Below are 20645 nucleotides of genomic sequence, written 5' to 3' on the forward strand. Positions count from 1 at the left end.
AGTCCAGCAAAAGCCAACTGGACACAGGCCCAGAGTGAGGAAGTCCCAACCAGAGAAGGAGCCAGAGACAGGAGGGGGAGAGACAGAGCGACCTTCCTGCCTGCGCAGACGTTACCCATGTGGCCTGGCCTGGACTCACCAGGGAAAACCTCACCCAGTCCCTCAAGCACGTGTTCTAGTGGGTGGGCTGACAACCTCTGCAGATTCCACGGCAGCAGGAAGAGCTCCCGGGGCCAGTCTGTGGCCTTGGAGATGTACTTTTCAGGACGAATAGGAGCTTGCCATGTTGCAGAGAGGGAAGAAAGGGCATTCCCAGTGGTAGAAACAGCCTGGGCAAAGGTATGGAGGGGTGGGAGGGCCTCGGAAGAGTCAGATGTGGCGAGGTGGATGGGGAGAAAAATCTGAGGCAGAAAGGGAGGGTAAGGACTAGAGAAACACAGACCGCATCCAGGCAGAGGAAAAGAGGCAGAAATTAGCAACAGTGAGACAGACAGACACATAGAGAAAGAAAAGGAAAATCGGCTGGGCGCAATGGCTTACACCTGCAATCCCAACACTTTGGGAGGCCGAAGGGGGCAGATCACTTGAGCCCAGGAGTTTAACACCAGTCTGGGCAACATAGCAAGACCCCATCTCTGCAAAAAATAAAAATAAAATAAAAATAAAAACTTTAGCCGGGAAATAGGGGCACATACCTGTGGTCCCAGCTACTCATGAGGCTGAGGCAGGAGAATCGCTTGAGTCCAGGAGGTGGAGGTTGCAGTGAGCCGAGATCGCACCACTGCACTCCAGGCTGGGGTTCAGAGCGAGACTCCGTCTCAAAAAAAGGAAGGAGGAAAGGGAGGGAAAGGGGAGAAAAGTAAAAAGGAAAGAAGGCAGGATGTGGGATTTTAAGAACCTACATATTAGGTATAATGTACACTACTCGGGTGACAAATGCACTACAAAATTCACCCCTATGTAATTTACCCATGTAACTAAAAACCACTTGTAGCCCCAAAAGCTACTGAAACTTTTTAAAATTAAAAAAGAAGAAAGAAACAGGAAATTGATGTAAGGCCAGAGAGGCCTGGAGAGGCACCAATAGACCAGAGAGAGGAACAGAGGGAAAAGGCTCAGATGGACAAGTTAAACGGAGAGAGGCCGAGCAGCAGCGGGGCCCGCCAGTCCCGGCACGCGGGGTTGGGGCTGGACCCTGCCGCCGCGCCGCGCATGCGCACTCCTGACTGCCGCGGCTGCGCGGGCGAGCGCTTTGTCCCTGGCGTGCTCGCACGTGGCCCTGCGCCCCCGGGCACACGTGGGTTCCGCCGGGAGTGGCCAGCACCGGGGGTTCGAGCCCAAGCTCTCACGGGTCCGCACGGACACACATGCTGCCCCCACCCACATGCACGAGAACCCAGCTGCACACCTCGGTGCTCAGACCCCAGGAGCCCGCAGGCTCATGAACCCCCTGGATCTGTGTTCACACAGTACACACACATTCTGCACACACAGCCAGAGCAAGCAGATCCGCTCACCTCATCCCCAGTTAATGCCCAAGCGCACACATCTGGGACGCATCCCCAAGACCCCAGGCTCACAGACCACCTAGGCAGGTGCTCACACACAAACATTCAAACACCATGTCTGTGACGAGCCCACGCACATACCCCCGTGAACACAAAGGCACACGCACCCAGGTTCACTCCCGCCAGCAGAGAACACCTGCCACAACCTCACACCCCCCACATCTCTACTCCCGAGACAGACGAACACCAACACACACACACACCCCTTGCAATCTCCAGATGCCACCCTGACCCGGACACCATGATGTGTTTGGCTTGTGAAAATGACACTGAACAGAAAAATGTCCAGTTTTAGAAATTTGTTTTTAATTAAGCAATTAAGCAATGCTGTGGCCAGAGGTGACTCTGGTGCAGAGATGAGTGATCTGGTATGTATTTGTGTAAAATAATGTGTTCGTATAGAGGGTTGCAAATCAACCTTCAAGGCTGCGTGCTTTGGTAGTGGGGAAGGAGGGAGGAGGGGAAGGGTCTTTGGATTTTTCTTCAGCGTTTTCGGGACTTTTGTGGATCGATCCAGCACCCCTGCCCGCACTCCTAGGAAACACACAAACAGCAGACAGTGGTATCCTCGTGGTGTATTTGTGATCTCCTCTACGCAGGCCTGGCAGCCCCGCCCACTCCCCAGTGTTAACTGCTACCATCCACCACGGACACTGGAGTCCTGAACAATCTGCCTTTCCTTCTCCCAGGTGCGCACCCCCAAAACACAGATGCAGATGTGCACAAACAGCCACATTCTACTGCAGCTGCCTCCAATCTGATCATGTCACTCCACCTAAGCCTGAAGCCCTCCAGCTACTAGTGCTGCCCAAAGGCCCCTCAAGGGGCAGTTTGTTCTCACATCCCACCGCCTCTCGCTCTCCAGCACACAGTAGATGCTCAATAAACTGTTGATCAAACTCTGAGGTCTGTTTGTGTTTAATCAGACAATATGCAAAGTATTTACAACCAATTCTGGATCCCCCCACCCCCCCAAGCCTAGGCCTTGGAATTTGGGGACCCCCAGGCCTGGCCCAGAGCCAGGGGTCCCCCAGGCCTCTGCATAGTCATCTGAAATCTACAAAACACTGTTAAAAAAAAAAAAAAAAAAAAAAGGACAGTATTAAGACACGTTACACAAAGGACCTTGGGCAGTTGGAGAGGGATTTGAGAGCTCGCTGGGGTGAGTGAGCCCAGATTTGACTGGAATGGACAGGAGAAGACTTGGGTAATAAACATGTATGAAAGGAAAAGTTGAAATTTCATAGGCAGGCACTGCTTGGCCTCCTTCCCCACTGGCAGGGCCTGGCTGGCTCAAGAATCCCTGGCAGTGGGAATGTTATTGCTATGATGGGGGGGCCATGGTGAAATGCACAATGTCTGGGGGATGGAGCAGGGGGGCGCTTTTACACGTTAAATATGGACATACATGGAGACACGCACACATGCACACACATACACACACACAGGGACCCTTGGCAAGATGCCACACACTGTCAACTGCCCCTTTACAGATGGGCATACTGAGGCCCAGGGAGAATCCACCACACACCCTAAGGCTGAACAGAGCCACAGCCCGGTCTCCTGATGTCCCGGGGCTGGGCTCACCATGGATGTCCTGCCACGGGGTCTGCACTGGAGCTGAGCAGTTGCAGAGGCCGTGGCCACATGTGGGGCAGACACTGCAGCTCAGAGAGAAAGCAGGGGCCACCCAAAGTCACACAGCCAGTCCTGGTACATGGCAGTGGGTAACACATCCTCTTTCACCCCTGCCACGCACGCCTCTCCCTACTCATGGGTTAAAGGGTGCCAACTTGGGGAGAAGAACAGGGCCAGGAGTTGGAAATGCCACAGGACGAAGTAGGGGAAGGAGGCCAGGACCAGGGCCTCCAGGACTCTTGGCTCTTCTATTTCTGCTTGACTGCCTCCAGAGCCCAGGGGCTCACTCCCTTTTGTGGCCAGCTGGCTCTGAAGGTCAAAAATCACCCACAAGCTGATTGAAGCCTCTCTCTCCACGCCTGCACCTTTCACCCCGACTCCCAGCTCAGCCCCACATCTGCCTCCATGCTGTTCCCCAACAGCCCGGCGGAGCAGGCAGCGGCAGTGCGATTCTGCCGTCTCGAACGCATCCTTAGACCCTTTGTCCCCTGGGCTGTCCCAGTCTTTCCATGATGCCTCCCAAGAACTGCTGGTTCCTGAGGAAGACAGAGGGAGCACCGGTTCCAAGCCGCCTCCACTCTGAACTGCTCTGTGGCCTCGGACACGTCACATCCCCTCTCTTGACTGTCTCCCCATCAGTGAAATGGGGGCAAGGAAGTGATGATCCCAAAAGGTGCCTCAGGTCTAAGGAGGGCAGGGTTTGAGGGGGTACTCATCCTACTGCCCAGCCTGGGAGCAGCGGCAGAGGATCCGTCTCGGCTGCCTCTGCCTACAGGTGTTTCCAGACTGGATGGCAAGGGGCAGGGTGGTGAGCAGGCGGGGCCAGGGGCCCATCGCTCCTCTTTGGAAAGGCTCTTTGGCCAGCTCTCGAGACACATGGGGGTGGCACAGAAGTGGGGAAGGAGTTCAGTGAGTGGAGTAGGCTGAGGCTGGAAAAGGCCATCCTCAGCCCCGGCCCCAGCCCTTCTCCCGGTTCCTCCTCCAGAGACCCACAGAGCTCCAGGAAGGAGTGCGGGGAGGGGCGTGCGGCTAGAACGGTGGCTGGACAGAGTCACTGTGCTGGTCTCACACGCCTGCCACCCTCTCAGGCCACCCTAGGTCCGGAAGCCCCTTCCACGCCGCCAAAGAGGGAGGGGCCTCGAGCCTGGCAATTCAGCCCCACAGGGAGGACCAACAGCAGGCAGGCAGAGTGGGGCGAGCCCCGAGACAGGGGCCACCCAGCCCAGGATCCAAGCCGAGAAGCCAGTCTGGGCCCGCCCACGCCTAGAGGTTCTCTCCAGGCTGGTACTGGGGCTCGGTGGACGTGAAGTAGTCCTCCAGGAAGGCCTGCAGGTACTCGAAAGTGGGCCGCTCCTCAGGCTCCTTCCGCCAGCACTGGCACATGAGGTCGTGCAGGGACTCAGGACACTCGGGCGGGCAGGGCATCCGGTAGCCCCGCTCCACCTGGTCCAGCACCTCTCGGTTCACCATCCCTGTGGGCAGAGTGAGGCATGGGAAGCCTGGCTCCAGTGAGGAAAGTGGGGTGCAGGAAGCTGATGGGGAGGACAGCAAGGGCTTCCTGCCTAGGGCAGGTTGGGTACGACCACAGGTCGGTCCCGTCCCAGAAGCTGAGAGCACGGACCATCAAGAGGGCCTAAGATCAGGTGCTCAACTTCTTTATTGTATGGATGGGGAGACAGGCCCAGCAGGAGTCAGGTCTTACCCAAGGCCACCAGGGCAGGGGCTCAGGGACTAGAGATGGGCCGGGAGGACCTTCTTACCAGGGTAGGGCACCCGCCCCTTTGTGGTGAGCTCCGTCAGCAGGATCCCGAAGGACCACACGTCCGACTTGATGGTGAACCGGCCATAGAGGGCAGCTTCCGGAGCTGTCCACTTGATGGGGAATTTGGCACCTGCAGGAATGAGAAAGGTTGGGGCAGCTCTGACCTCCTGTCGTGACTGCTCTGCCAGGTGAGCACCATGAGGAATGACAGATAAGGAAACTGAGGCCTGGGAGAGGACGTGACCTGCCCCAGGCCACACGCACCGTGCCACACAGCCCCTGCCCACCTTGCCGGGCTGTGTACTCATTGTCTTCGATGAGCCGAGCCAGCCCGAAGTCGGCCACTTTGCACACCAAGTTCTCTCCCACCAGGATGTTGGCTGCACGAAGGTCCCGATGGACGTAGTTCATCCGCTCCACATACGCCATGCCAGAGGCAATCTGCAGGCAGAACCATGGGAGCCCAGCTCAGGTGCCACCCACGCCCTCCCAGGGCCACAGGGCATCCCAGGGCTGGAGAGCCAACCACCCCTCCCTGACCATCCCACACTTCTTTAGGCAAGTGAGGTCAGTTCACGGCAAATGCTGTTGGCATCAAAAGCAGGAACAGTGCTCCACAGGAGGAGAGAGCACAGGGGCAGAGGGCAGAGGGCAAAGGGCAAAGGGGAGGCCCGAGATCAGATGCAGCCAGGAAAGTGAGGTGACCATGGAAAGAGTCCCCAGCGGACCCAGACACAGATAAGTGCCATGCCCTGCCTGCTGCCCAAGTCTCTTGTCTGAGCCTCAGTTTTCTCATCCATCCAATGGGAATAACAGCCAATCCTCGTCACTCCTGATAGTGATGAGGATTCAATGAAAAATGCTTGTTGAGCACTGCCTAAAGTCAGCATGAATACACGTCTGCTCAGCGACTAAATGACCTTTATATAATACATGACAACTGACTATATCAGTTGTACTGACGTACAGGGGACCTCGGGCCTCAGTTGTCATCTCTGTAAAGGTGACCCCTGATATTGGTCAGTGACCCCTGATGCCCAGGTAAGGGCTTTCTGCTGCCCAGAACCACCACTCAGGGTGCCTGTAAGTGGACCTGGTAAATACGTGTGGCAAGATCAATGAGTGTGGGGGTAATCAAGGCAGGCTTCCTGGAGGGGGCACTCAAGAGGCCAGAACTGGCTGCACCAGATAGGTCTGGGTGCTTGAGGACCAAGGGTGTGGGGAGAAGGGAGGGGCTGACTCACCTGAGCAGCCATGTCCACCAGCTGAGGCAGCCGCAGGTACTTGCCTGTTTCCCCCTTGAGAAAGTCCAGCAAACTCCCTGGGCAGAGAAATACCCAGCTCCACTTCCTGCCCTGTCCATCTGCCAGGAGGCAGTGATTCCCAAACCTGTCCTCCCAGGTTGCTGGCCTTGCTATAACCAGCACACAGATTTTATGTAAACTCATCTCTGAATAAAGTCTCACTCAGTGCTTGTCACTCAAAAGGCAAGCAGGATGGGAAATGACCAGATGTGCACCTCCAGGTGAACAGGTAAACTGTGCTAATTCGGACAATGGCGTCCTGCTCAGTGACAATGGGAACTAACTGCTGGGAGATGCCACAGGGACGCATCTCAGGCTGGGCACAATGGCTCCTGCCTGCAATCCCAGCACTTTGGGAAGTCAAGGTGGGAGGATTGCTTGAGCCCAAGAGTTCAAGATCAGCCTGGGCAACATAGGGTCCCATCTCTACAAAAAATAAAAAATTAGCTGGCCCTGGTGACACACACCTGTGGTCCCAGCTACTTGGGGGCTGAGGTGGGAGGACTACTTGAGCCTAAAAGGTTGAGGCTGAAGCTATGACAGCACCACTGTACTCCGGACCGGGTGACAGAGCAAGATCCTGTCTCAAAAATAATAATAAATAAATTAAAATTAAAATTAAGTCAAAATCAAGCCAGAGACTTGACCTAGATGTGGCTGAGCTTGGGGGGCTGGCGGAGATCTCCTTCAGCCCCAGAACACCAAACAGCTTTATGAAACCAGCAAACTGGGGGAGACAAGATGTGCTGTGGGAAATCACTTTTTAAAACTGAAAGGAGAAAGGTGACCTTCGGTTTAACCTTCCACTGACGTGAGAATTTGGTGCTACTGCATTCCACCTTTGAAGATGCCCATCTAGATGTGAGGGGAAACGAGGTTCATCCCCCCAGCCCTGTCTGGAGTGCCCTGCCCCCTGCCCTGGCCACCCAGGCCTCACCCTTGCTCATGTACTCCGTGACAATGTAGATGGGCTCCTCCGAAACCACGGCATACAGCTGCACCAGCTTCTCATGCCTCAGTTTCTTCATGACCTGGGCCTCCTGCAGGAAGGCCTCCGGAGACATGGTGCCGGGCTTCAGGGTTTTGATGGCCACCCTGGTGGTGCCATTCCAGGTTCCTGTTGGGGAGGGATGCAGGCTGCCTCAGTGGAACACGCCCCCCCACTCCTACCACACAGGGATCCAGAATCTGCCCTCCTGGGTGCCCATGTCAGCTGTAGCCTCCACAGCCATGTGGCACACCCAGTCCAAGCCTGGACCCTTTCTGAGCCTCAGTCTCCCCCTCTGTAAAATGGGCACAATGGCAGGGTGCTCTTCGCAGGGCTGTTTCTAGGATTAAATGCTCAAGAACCAGTAGCTGTTGTTGGGACTATGATTACTAAGAATGTCCAGGCCAGGTGTGGTGGCTCACACCTGTAATCCCAACACTTTGGGAGGCCAAGGCGGGTGGATCATTTGAGGTTAGGAGTTCAAGACCAGCCTGGCCAACATGGTGAAACCCTGTCTCCACTAAAAATACAAAAATTAGTCAGGCAATAGTGGTGCGTGCCTGAAATCCCAGTTACTCGGGAGGCTGAGGCAGGAGAATGGCTTGAGCCTGGGAGGGGGAGGTTGCAGTGAGCCGAGATCGCACCACTGCACTCCAGCCTGGGCGACACAGCGAGACCCTGTCTCAAAAAAAAAAAAAGAATTTCCTAAAATGCAGCATATTAGCCTGACACATAGGGGACAAGTTCCAACCCAACCACTGTCACTCCTGGGTGGTCACATTCTCTCTGGACAGGACTTTGAAGGAGCCTCCTGTGTGAGCAAATGCAATATACACTGATGGAGGCCAGGGTGGGGTGGAGCTGGCCCAGGGGCTGCTGAGGCCACGAGATCAGGAGGCCACGTGGGGAGCCCATCTGCCCCAAAAAGTGAGACACTGTCCTAAGCACGAGGGCTTGGGAGCTCAGGCTGGCCAGAGCCTGACTCCTACCTCTGCCTCCTGCCAGCTGAGACAGACCAGGGAGAGTCAGATCCCCTCTCTAAGCCTCAGTTGTCTCATCTGGAAAATGGGGATTCTGTAGCACCTACCCGGGAAGCTGTCTGAGGACTGAGTGGGATTTTCACCACTGGGCCAGGCCCACCGTGAGGCCTCAGTAAGTAATGTGGTAATCGTTTCGCTATGATCTGCTTTTCTAACTGTGCGGCCTTAGGGGAAGCCGCATCCTCGACCGGCATGTTTAATCCAGACTCTTGTCCCAGTAGGGCTCGAGGTTCCTTTGATGTGTGACCTTGGGCCCGCTCCTCTCTGTCACTGGGCCTCCAGCCGAGGGCCGAGACTCAGGCTCGTCTCTGTGGCCCTCCTGGCTCAGGCCATCTCAGGATCTGCCTGTGGCAGTTCATGAGTCAACCTGAGGCACCCAGGGAGGAGGCAAGGCTCTTCTCAGGGACATCACCACTCACCAAGCCAGAAATGAGTTTTGCAGCCACCAGAACGGCGGGCGCTGTGCATTCGCCCAGGTTTTGCTCCACCCTCACATTGTGGCTGTGCCCACATCCTGGCTTCTCACCCCCTCCCCTCTCACCAGCTCAAAGCCCACGCCTCCCCTTCCCGGACAGCCTGACCTCCAGCCTCCAGGCCTCTGTCCCGGTAGTGCCTTCCACCCAGGAGGCCTCTCTGCTTCCTCCATCAGCCCTCGGAGGGTGGAAAGTGGAGGCAGTGGGACTGAGCAGAGATGCAACTCAGATGAAACCACCTTGAAAATAGCACACCGTGATCCCCACCAGCGCCACGGGCTTACAACTGCCGTCCTCCTCCATCCTGGCCCCGCGGTCCCTCTGTGTGAGCAGAAGGCAGCCGGGGGAGAGGGGCTTGGGTTCTGTCAGGTGCTCAGGCTTTGCTGTTTCTCCAGGGTTAGACAGAAAATCGCTCACAGGCCCAGAACGCGCCAGGCCGAGGCTTCCCAGCACTCCCTCCCACAAGCTGGGCTTCTCTCTCCATGGCTAACAGCTGGTGTGTGGACACGCGCTGGGTCAGGGTCTCCACAACCTCCCATGGGTCCCACTGTCACCAGCCCCATGAACAGTTGGGAGCACTGAAGCTCTGAACGAGGCCACCGGGGCTGGACTACCCAGCAAATCCTGGAATCAGGTGCTGTGGTTTGCACCATCCAGGGCACAGCGCGTTGGGGGCCACATCCCAACTCGGTGCCAGCCACCGCCAGGGAGCTCCAGATTTACAACAGGACCCCGTTGTCCAGCAGAGGCAGCTAAAGGCAAAGGGACCAAGGGAGCCCGGAGCTGCCACACTGGGTGGGGGGAGGATGCCTCTCCCGAGGGCAGGGGCCAGCCTTACCCATCCACACCTCGCCAAAGCAGCCCTGGCCCAGCTTGACCTCCAGCCGCAGCGACTCCCGAGGGATCTCCCAGGCATCCTTGGCCAGGCCCTGAGTCTGCGGCTTGGACGTGGGGCACACGGTGGTGAGGCGGTGACACAGGCCATCCGCGTGTTCTGAGGAGGAGGCGGGAGGTGCAGTTAGGCGGGGCTTCCGCCCTGGGCCCCCCATCCCTTGGTGTGTGTTGCCCGACACACCAGACGCAAGCAGATTGATTTCAGGGGATACACAGGGCGCCCTCAAAGCCAGGCATCCACACGGCGGCACCCCCACACAGGGCCACGATGATGCTCCGTGCATCTGCTTTATGCATCAGTCATCCAGTCAGCATTCAGCAGACAGTAGGGGGTGCCAGGGACCCTGTGGGGGGCAAATCCAGAGAACCTGCTACCCTCAGGAACTCACAGTCCAGCGAGGAGCCCCACTTCCCTAATCACCTCCCAGGACCACAGATGTGAATGTGACTGGAGGAGAGCTGTTCTAGCAACAGCAGGAGTCCTGGGAGGCTTCCTGGAGGAAGCAGCAACTACGCTTGGATGTGTAGGAGGGTGAGGGGTTAAGTAGGGAAGAGTCCTCTAGGCAGGGGCACAGCCAGAGCAAAGGCTCTGAGGAAAGAAGAGCTGCAGGACTGGAGAAGCAGAGGCCAGGGAGCGGGGAGGAAGGGTGGCACCAGCGAGGCGGAAAGGCTGTCGGGATTAGACCGTGTGGGGGCCAGCAATTCTTTATCCCAAGATTCCAAGACAGCCGCTGGAGAGTTCTGATCTGAGGGAATGGGATTCAGAATGAAGCACACAGTGGTGACCGAAGGGACAGAGAGTGGTGGATGATCGGGAGGAAGTCAGGAAGAGGCGGCTGGGGGTGTGGAGTGGACCAACACCTGCACACAGAGGCCAAGCGCGCCACAGACATACGGGCCCACGGGCACCCACAGGCCCCTGACACTCGGTCAGCTCCAGATGCCCAGGTGGGTGGGTAACAGCACGGCAGAGCCCACACCCGAGCCCTCACCTGCATGCAAGCCCCACGAGCTCCCTCTGCCGCTCTCTCCCTCTTTGCACAATTGATCTGGCCACCCCCTCCTCCTCTCCCAGCAGCCGGTTCAGACCGGTCCTGGGGCTACAGAGACAAATGGCACTAGCCTCTGTCCCCTCCCTTCCCGCTCTCTGGGGCTCCTCAGGGCAGCCCCCTTCCCACCAGCCAGCTGCAGAAAAAGACAGGGAGTGGGACAGCGCATGGAGCCAGGAGAGAGGGGAACAGGGAGGAGGAGGCAGAGAGGAGGGGGACAGGAAGGAGGGGGCAGAGAGGAGGGGGGCAAGAAGGAGGGGGGCAGGGAGGAGGGGGCAGAGAGGAGGGGGGCAAGAAGGAGGGGGGCAGGGAGGAGGGGACAGAGAGGAGGAGGACAGGGAGGAGGGGGCAGAGAGGAGGGGGGCAAGGAGGAGGGGGGAGGGAGGAGGGGGGCAGGAAGGAGGGGGGCAGTGGGGAAAAGAGAGGAAGAGGAAAGGAGGGAAAAGGAAGAGGGAGGAAGGGAAGGGGGAGGGAAAAGTAGGGAGGGGAGCAGGAAACCAGGCCTTGTAGGATAACAAGCATGGCCTTCCAGGCTCCAAGGCCCCTCCCCGGGGTATGCAGCGGAGGCCCTGCCCGGCCGCCCTCCCTCGAGGCTGGCGCTCACTGGAGTAGTAGGCCACCAGCTGCTGCAGGCTGTTGAACTGCGTGCGGGAGGTGATGTAGAAGCCGCCGCTGTCCAGCTTGCGGATCTTGTAGTGCTTCACGTTGAGGCCCTTGGCGTTGTCGAAGTCGGACACTGAGAGGCAGTAGGCACCTGCAGGCACGGACGGGAGCCGTGACCGCCACGCTCTCCCCCACAGGGCACTCGGTGCTGCTCTGGGCACCGTTCTGTGCCTGCCTGACTCCAGAGGGAAGGGAGGCCCAGGCGGGTGAGCCCCCAGCCCTCCCTGCCTCTCAGCAGCCAGCCCCAGGGCAGCCATAGAGGCAGGGCCGAGAGACCCAAGGGATACTTGACAGCAACGTCCTGCATGCCCCCTTGGCCCTGGCAAGACCTCCAGATCCCAGTGCACATCCAGCTATGGGACTTAGAGGGGTGGCCAGTCCTCTCCGGGCTCAGTTTCCCCCTCTGCACAATATGAGTGCTCCCAGGGCGGCTGGGAAGATTCAGTGCACCCACGTATAAAAGGGCCAGGCACTCAGCAGGCACTCAGGAACTGTTTGCTGGGAGCCTGTGAGTGGCTCCCCGTGGCTGTGTGGCCCTGGCCTAACTGCTTTCCCTCTCCGGGTGGGCCCACAGGGGCACTGTCCATGTCCCCCGACTTTCTGAACACAGGCCGAGGCTCAGGTGAGAGCGGGTGGTTGCAGAGGCTTTGGCCATGGTGGGCAGGAGACCACGGGCTGGGCGTGGCCTGAGGGGTGCCTGAGTCAAGCGGGGCCAGCCCTGGTGCCTCCCTTCTTTCCCTTGAGCCTAGAAAAGCTTTTGGACAAAAAGTTTCCTCCCTTCCAGCAGGCCTGGGTAGAACCAGAAGCCAAGAGACGCCCGAGAGGCATCAGGGAACAAGGCTGAGCCCTGGAGGTGGGGCAGAGGCTCCAGCGACCAGGGACAGGCCTTCTCGGGAGCCTTGCCAGGTGGTATACGGGCATGGGAGAAAGACCAGCTGTCGAAGCCCACAGACCTCCCCCTCTGCAATCTTCAGGCAGAGGTTACAATCCCAGTGTACAGAAGAAATGAGGTCCAGAGAGGGACAGTGGCTAGCCTGGGGTCCCCCAGCAAGCCAGACACAGGGCTGGGGCTCAAACCCACACCGAGGACCCAAAGCCTGCCTTAGACAATTGTGACTTTCTACCGATGGCCAGGCTGATGCATGTGGACACCACAGGCCTGAGGCTGACGCCACCCCCGGCCACATGTGCACACACGCACAGGCATGGCCGGGCACAGTGACCACAGGCTCACACAGATACACGCTCCCCAGGCCCTCGGGCACCAGACAAACCACAGCAGTCCATTCCCACACGGCAACACACAGACAATTCTGCCCCACATCCACACACACACACACACCCAGATGTACAGCACACGCACACATGGCCCCACAACCGCTCGTAAATGCACGGCTCAGCTCGACATGGATGCCCCGCTCCCCATCTCCCGCTGAGCCCCAGGCCCACAGGAAGCAGCTCAGCTTGGTTGCCATGGTGACAGGCGCCTGCAACCCACTTTCAGAGGGGCTGGAGAGAAAGGGGCTGGTCTTCATTCTCTGGCTTGAGGGAGGGACAGGAGAGGGGCAGGGACCAGGACTGCAGTGGGGGGAGGGCAAAGCCAGGCCCCAGCACCCAGTGCAGCCCGAGGGACCCCCAGGGAAGGGGAGGAAGGGGGGCTCATTGCAGGAGCACCTACCCTGAGAACGAGCCTGCTGTCGTGTGACAGTCAGATCTCCAGACAGCCTATGCTCAGCTTTCATCTGAGGGTACAGAGGCCAGAGAGCTAAGCCTATCTTTCTCTGGACATCTGGCCATCGCGGGTTACTCAGCGTTCCTCAGAGGCACCTCCCTGACTTTGATTACCTCCGCCTGGAAGGTCCCTCTTTCCCTACTCCTCAAGCCGAACTCCTACTCATTCTGCAACACCCAGCCCAAACCACTCACAGAAGACTCAGTGTCTGCTGGCCAGCAGGAGCGCGCGTACCTTTCGTGGTCTCACTTTCCCGCACTAGGAATGTCCCCCTCGGGTTCTCCGCGTTGAGCAGTAGCCGCTCTGACTCCCGCCTGGTGATCTTGCCAAAATACCACCTAGGGGTGGGAAGACAGAGGATGGTGTTGATGGTCCAGGCTTCTGCCACTCACAGCGCCTCTCCTCGGACACGGCTGGGGCACAGGGCAGCCCAGGAAAGGCGCTCTGCACGGGCAGTGCCCAGGACGACGGGTAGAGGCAGCCAGAGACGGTACTCACTCCTCAGCCTGGATGGAGTCAGAGGGCGCCACGTAGTTGCTGGGGATGTAGCCTGTCTGTCCCGTGCTGAGCGAGTGGGCCAGCCACCAGTCTCCCTCTCTGAGCAGGGGCAAAAGGAGGAAAGAAGGGAGAAGGGAACCATCAGCCACAAGCCCACCATCCTTCTAGGTGCTGTGCTCGGGGTCTAGTGGCCGAGGGAGGCCCAGGGAGGTGGTGGGGCCAGCGTGAGTCCCCGAGGCATGCCAGGTCCAGCTGGCCTGGAGGTCCTCCCCTCCCTGGCCCAGACGCCTTTTTGCCAAAGCTGGATCAGATGGGTTTTGTCTAGGACCAGGGCAGGACTGGCCTTGGTCAGTCTGAGGCTCAAATCCATAGGGGAGGAGTCCAGAGGCAGGAAGAAATCCGCTTCCTTTCAGATGCACCAAGACATCTCAAGATGCCGAGAGCTGCCTTGGGAGGGAGGGAGGGAGCCCCCTGTCTCTGCGGGCAAGCAAGGTTGTAATAGAAGAGAGTCCTGCCTGAGAGAAAGTGAAGTGAGACCTACAAAGTCTCCCCACACCCTGAGATTAGAAGCCCACTCCTGGGAGCTGGTGAGACCTGGGTGGAGACAAGCAGGGGTGACCATCCAGGCCCAACCCTGCAAACTAGAGCAAGGCTTGCCTCCACCCCAAATCACGGGTCACACCTAAAGGGCTCCTCGGCTGAAAACTACAGGCCCCCTCCTGCAGCCTACCCATCTGCAGGGGGAAACTGAGGCCAGAGGGGGCTGGGACTTGCCCAAAGTCACACAGTGAGCCCTGTCCAAGGGGGTGAGGTGGCAGCGCCCCAATGCCCAGGGCACGTCTATGCGAAAGTGAAGAGGAGGAGGAGGGGGAGGGGTGATGGGGACAGGGTAGGCCGGCATGGTCGGGTCCCCTGGGCCTGGGCGGGAGTGGGGAGGGGCGGAAGTACCTTTGCAGCCATCTGAATGTGAACCAGGTCTGGCTGGAGCGGGGGTCCAGAGACACAGAGGAGGGAGGAGAGAGCGAGAGCCCAACAGGAGAGAAGAGGCAGAGATGGGGGTGGTGAGAGGCGGGAGTGGCAGAAAGAGCAGGGGAGAGAGCGGGAGAGCCAGGCGGTGCTGGGGACGGGGGACAAGGGGGCAGCCACAGAGGCCTCACATCCAAAGCAACCAAAGGAACAGGGGCAGGGTCCACGGGGAGTGAGGGGAGGTCCGTGGGCAGGGAGACCTGGGAACTAGGGTCCAGCCCCCTCTCATTCCCACTGTGCAGCTGGGAAGACTGAGGTCAGAGAAGCAAAGGCCTCTCTGCTCAAGGTCACACAGCCAGGCCCGGGCTCCTGACTCCCACATAGAAGGGGCGCCCCCTACAGGGTGCAGCAGGGCTTGACAGCTTGCTGGGCTCTTCTCAATCCAAGGCCACTTTTGTACCTCAGAGGGACCCTGAGAGACACACAGCAGGCAGGGTGGCCACACCCACTACCAGGGCCCAGAGAGAGAAAGACCCTTGCCTACAGTCACACAATCTGAACTTGAACCTGGATCCCTGGCTCCCAGTTCTTCTGAGCTGGCCCTGGCCATATTCTTCAGCCCATATAAAAAACAGAGGTGAGGCCAGGAGGGTACAGGTCTTGGGAGCTCTCCAAGGACCTGTCAGAAGACAGGGGAGCACCTGAGAACCTGGGGCTCGACTGGATGGCTCGAAGTGAGCCAGAGAGTGTGGTGTCCCCTCCTGCTGGAGTGAGGGGGGGTGTGATTGGGGCTGTGTGGCCTGACACAACTCTGTGATGGCTGCGCACACTCAGGCGGGGAACAAGCCCACGTGGGGTCACTGGAGGGAGGGGCCTGGAGCAATGGGGCAAGACCTGCCTCAAGGAAAGAAGCCTCTGGATGCCCCAATCCCCACCCACTTCCTTGTTGTACACCCACCCGGGGTGTCCACACTTGTCCCTCCCACTGACCCTCCAGGCTACCCTGCAAGGGAGGAAGGCAGGGCCCAAGTCCCAGATGAAGAAACTGTGGCTTGGAGATGTCAAGGGATCAGCGCAGGGGACACAGAGCACCCAGGCCAGAGTAGATCAGCACTTGATTGACTGATGGATTGATTGAGATGGAGTCTTGCTCTGTCACCCAGGCTGGAGTGCGGTGGCACAATCTCGGCTCACTGCAACCTCCACATCCTGGGTTCAAGTGATTCTCCTGCCTCAGCCTCCTGGTTAGCTGGGATTACAGGTACACGCCACCACACCCAGCTAATTTTTGTATTTTTAGTAGAGACGGGGTTTCACCACGTTGGCCAGGCTGGTCTCGAACTCCTGACCTCAAGTGAGCCACCCACCTCAGCCTCCCAAAGTGTTGGGATTACAGGTGTGAGCCACCGCACCCAGCCAGTACTTTCTTTAGAGAGCTGGGGAAACTGAGGCACAGAGAGGTGCAGGGACTTGCCTAAAGCTACAAAGCAAGGACTCAAATCACAGCTCTCTGAGATCTTTCAGTTCAAAGCCTCCATTTACCAAAGGGAATGAGGCACTGACAGGGCAGTGATGTGCCCAAAGCCACACAGTCAATCAATGGCAGAGCAAGAGCAAGAACCAGGGTCCCTGAGTGTCCTCAGCCTGGCACAGGAGGCCTTCCCAGGCCCCAGAGAGGCTGAGACCTTTGGGAAAGCCAGTGGCATATGAAAGAGGAGGCTGCAGGGCTGGGGCAGAGGACAGGCCACTGTGGAAGGGGCCAAGGTCTAAGGCCAGATGCTAAAAACTGAGGCCACTTGACAAAGTCAGTCTGCAGGCTGGCTGGCCTCTGGGGAGTCCCCAGCCACCCACTCAGAGTGGAAGGCTGGCAGGAGGCCTGTGCTCGGAGGCCAGCCAAGCAGGGCCCAGGAGCGAGAGGAGTGCAGCTGACGCTACCCAGACTTCAGCGAGCCGGGCTCCCGGCTCCCCAGCGTCAGCCCACCTGTGGGTCTGGGGTTTCATGGTCCAGTCTGGGGCTCTCATTCCACAAGGGGCGTGGATAGAGTGGAGATGCACTCCAATTTTACTGAAGGACCCAAGCTCCAGTCTCAGCCTGGCCCCTGATTTAGAGGGGTCTGAGGGCGTGGCTCTGGTGCTGGACAGCCCTGCACACCGTCCCAGCTCACTGCTTACTGGCTGTGTGACGTGGCCCCTCCACACCACTCTCACTGTCTCGGTTTCCCCATCTGCAGGGTTAGCCATGCCTCCCTCCCAGGATATAAAATGCCAGAACAGGCTGGGCCTGGGGCTCACGCCTGTCATCCCAACACTTTTGGAGGCCGAGGAGGTCAGATCACTGGAGGCCGGGAGTTCGAGACCAGCCTGGCCAACATGGCAAAACCCCGTCTCTACTAAAATACAAAAATTAGCAGGGCATGGTGGTACACACCTGTAATCTCAGCTACTTGGGAAGCTGAGGCAGGAGAATCTCTTGAACCCAGAAGGCAGAGATTGCAGTCAGCCGAGATCGCACCACTGCACTCTAGCCTGGGCCACAGAGCAAGACTCGGCCTCAAAAAAAAAAAAGGGCCCAATCAGGGCCCAGCATAACATGCATCACCTATTAGATCTTGATTTAGCTAAAAAATGAAAACAACTAAATCTGTATTTTCACAGTGTCCCTTCCTACTTTTCAAAACGTTTTTAAAAACCAAAGCAGCACAGTCCCAGTCTCCAACAAGGATTTTCTGTGTGACCTTGGGCAAGTACCCTGCCCTCTCTGGGTCTTAGTTTCCTCATCTGTAAAAAGGAGACAACATTCACAGAATCTGCCTTGCAGACAAAGTGTGTAAACAGTGAGCGTCAAACTGGGCTCAGAGTAAACTGAGATAATGACCGTGATGATCCTCTGAGACTCAGTTTGCCCACCTGTGAAATGGAGGTACCAATCCCATCTTCCCATGTCAAGGGCTGGGGAGGCTCAAACCTGCCTCCGGTGGCTGTGGTCATTAGTCACAGCAGCATCAAGCCATCAGGTTGAGGAGTTCTGCTGCATCTAGCGCCTTCCCAGGGGCCTGGTCCTCATCAGGCGGGCAGCGAGCAGGGAAGGAAATCCCATATTCCCTGCCCAACCCCTTGCCTCCCACTAGTGGCTAGAAGAGGAAGTGCTGGGCCAAGCGTCTCCAAGCTGCGATTTTTCACAACTGCTGGTCACCAGCTGTGTGACCTTAAGCAACTGACCTCACCTCTCTGAGCCTCAGGATCCTCTTTTGGGACCCTAATCCTTGTGTCCAGCCAGGGTGGCGTGTGGCTCAGGGGCATGGCAGCTTTGGGACCTGGGATGTGTGCCAGCATGGGCACTGACATTCACTGCCTTGGGCTGTTGGGACTGGTTGGGAGAGCTCTCTGGGGACATCCACCGAGCTGGTGCACCACGGCTGAGGCTGGCCAGGCGGGCAGTGGCCAGGAGGTCAAGTTTCCAAGGCCCCAGGCCTGGGACACACAGTCTGTGGGGTGAGGGAGGAGTGAGGCAGGGGTGAAACCAGGCAGGTCTCTGGAGGAGGGCATGAAGGCAGGGCCCCAAGGTTCTAGACTCCCAACGTGCCCCCTGCTGCCATGCCCAGGGCAAGGAGGCAGAGGCCAGCTGAGGCACTGTTGCCCAGAAGCACCTGCCAGAAAATTCCCAAAAGAAGCTTCTGGAATTTGGGTGGGAGGAAGAGGCAGTTCAGTGAGCAACCCAGGGTCAGACACAGAGGGGCCCTGACTCCTAGAGACTCAGATGTCAGGTCAGGGAGCTTGAGGCTGGCAGTCAGACCTCAGCCCCCAGAAGGTTTCCCCATGCCCAGGGCCACACAATACCCAGAATACCAGGACCCGGGGCCATGTGCCACCAAGATCCCTGGTGTGGGGTCCCTGGGCCTGCTACTTCGAGGACTCCCACTTGGCCAGACCCCAACCACAGACAGGTTCCTCCTCTAGCTCTCTACCGCCCTGACAGCGGCCCAGCCCCACACATGCCTGGGGCTCCGTGCTAGATTCAGAAAGCCCCTCACTCTTACAGGGTGGGGGAGGCGCTACACAGTAACAGGCCCTGAGCAATGAAGGTGGAAGGATGAGCGTGCAGGGTGGTCCCCAGGTGAGGGGTGAGACCTGAACATGTCACCCAGGTTGGAGTGCGGTGGCACGACCATGGCTCACTGCAGCCTTGACCTCCTGGCTCAAGTGATCCTCCCACCTCAGCCTCCTGAGTAGCTGGGACCACTGGCACATGCCACACACCCAGCTAATTTATTTTTATATTTTGTGCACACCAGGTCTCCCTATGTTGCCCAGGCTGATCTCAAATGCCTGGGTTCAAACGATCCTCCTGCCTCAGCCTCCTAAAGGACCGGGAGAACAGGCATGAGCCTCCTCACCCAGCCACCATCTCTAAGCAAAGGAACAGCAGAGCGTTGTGATATGGGGCTCCCTATCCACCCACCGCCATCTCCCAATCAGCTACCCTGGGGTCTTCCCTGAATAAGATTCCATCACTTCCAGGCCTCCTGGCAGCCCCAGCCTTCTGGCCAAAACTCCCCCAGCCCACCATCCCTGGAAGGCAAGATGAGCAGAGGGAAAGAGCCTGACAAAGGCAAACAAGGGGCTGCCCTCAGACTCCAGGTGAAAAAGGCGAACAGAGTTCTCCGAGCCCTTCCTGCCTCCACACCGCTGCTCAGGCTGTGACCCCAGCCTGAGATGCTTCAAAGCCATCCTCCTGACACCCCTCCCCACATGGGCCTCTCCCTCCCTCGCCCTCTGCTGCATCTCCACTGAGCCTTCCTGCAAGGGCCATGGGTCAAAGGACCAGCCTAGTCTTCCCACTCTGTCACTATTAGCTGTGTGACCTTGTGCAAGTCATTTCACCTCTCTGGGCCTCAGTTTCCTCATCTGTAAAATGGCACAAATAAGACTTCCCATTTCTCGAGGCTATGGGAATGCATAAACAAAATAATGCGACTTCAAGCACTCGGCACAGGGCCTGGCTCACACAGAGAGCACAAGAAACAGTGACTTTGCCGCTGCTGTTCATTGATCCTGTTCTTCGTCACCTGCTGGGCCCCCGCCACTGTGCTGACTTACAGGTGCTATGGGGGCCCAGAAGTGAGGTGCACCAGGGGGCAGCCCTCCAGCACTTCCAGTTTATCAGGGAAGCAGATGCAAACAGCTGGTGACAATAAGGAAACTGCAGCTTGGCACCAGGATTCTGCCATACAAGGGGGGAGGGGAGCCGGGAGAGCAGCCTGAGGAGGGCAGAAAGTTGCTGCTTCAGTTCCAGTCCTGGCTTTGCTACTTGGCAGCTGTGTGACCTTGGACAAGGACCTTCGCATCGCTGAGCCTCAGTTTCCTCATCTGCAAAATGGAGACAGCCCCCTCCCCGATCATTTCAGCCCTGCCTAGACTGCAGACAGGAGTCGGTACGAGGACACGGGTGGAGACGACTGGCATGGTTCCTGGCACCTCCGTTCCCTTTGGCCTCCCTGAGAAGGCAGTCCTGCACTGATCTTGAGCGATGAACAGGAGTTCCCCAGGCAGACGCCGGAGAAAGGGCATTTCAGGCAAAGGGGAGAGCATGCGCAAGGCAGGTGGGGCGTGAGCAAGCCAGACACGCTGGGGGCAGTGGAAACCCCCAACTTCCTCAGCCGGGCCTTCAAGGACACCCAGGGATCGAGTCTCCTCCGCCCTCTAGAACCTCCCTACCTTCCACACCCGTGGAGGCGTCAGCCCCCTCCAGCCGGCCCCCTCCCGCAAACTGCCCTTCCATTACCTCCACCTGCCACATGACCTCAGGCTTTCCTTCCAGGCCCTTGACCCTCCCAGTCCCTGTGGTGGCCACCAGAGGCAGGCCCACAGCAGGGGTGCAAGGAGCTGACTCCAGGCTCACCCACTGCCGACTCAGGATCAGGACTGGGGCCATGGGCTGTCCCAGTAGGGGGACATGCTGGCTCCAGTAGGGTGTGGCCAAGGCCTTCTCCACCCAGGCCATCCTGGGCACAGCACTGGGGCCTGCATGCAGCAGACATTTGGGTGGGCTGACGAGGCAGAATGGAAGGGT

General features: G+C 58.3%; 1 protein-coding gene across 5 annotated transcripts in view; it reads right to left on the reverse strand.

Annotated features, from left to right (window-relative positions):
* Positions 1 to 2599: 2599 nt before the first annotated feature.
* SRC (SRC proto-oncogene, non-receptor tyrosine kinase) overlaps positions 2600 to 20645 on the reverse strand; it is a 60427-nt gene continuing 42381 nt past the window's right edge. For 3 of the 5 annotated variants that reach the window (XM_017512289.2, XM_017512301.1, XM_017512306.2), the window contains 10 exons: positions 14558 to 14590; positions 13610 to 13708; positions 13346 to 13449; positions 11321 to 11470; positions 9612 to 9767; positions 7210 to 7389; positions 6213 to 6289; positions 5256 to 5409; positions 4967 to 5098; positions 2600 to 4678 (listed from right to left, as the gene is read on the reverse strand). In XM_017512289.2, coding sequence (XP_017367778.1) covers positions 4470 to 4678; positions 4967 to 5098; positions 5256 to 5409; positions 6213 to 6289; positions 7210 to 7389; positions 9612 to 9767; positions 11321 to 11470; positions 13346 to 13449; positions 13610 to 13708; positions 14558 to 14590 — 1294 coding nt within the window. In that variant the 3' untranslated portion in view covers positions 2600 to 4469. The remainder of the gene's footprint in view (positions 4679 to 4966; positions 5099 to 5255; positions 5410 to 6212; positions 6290 to 7209; positions 7390 to 9611; positions 9768 to 11320; positions 11471 to 13345; positions 13450 to 13609; positions 13709 to 14557; positions 14591 to 20645) is intronic. The other 2 variants (XM_017512313.2, XM_017512317.2) reach the window with 1 other exon arrangement.

The sequence above is a fragment of the Cebus imitator genome, unplaced genomic scaffold (assembly GCF_001604975.1).
Source record: "Cebus imitator isolate Cc_AM_T3 unplaced genomic scaffold, Cebus_imitator-1.0 Scaffold18, whole genome shotgun sequence".
Lineage (NCBI taxonomy): Eukaryota > Metazoa > Chordata > Mammalia > Primates > Cebidae > Cebus > Cebus imitator.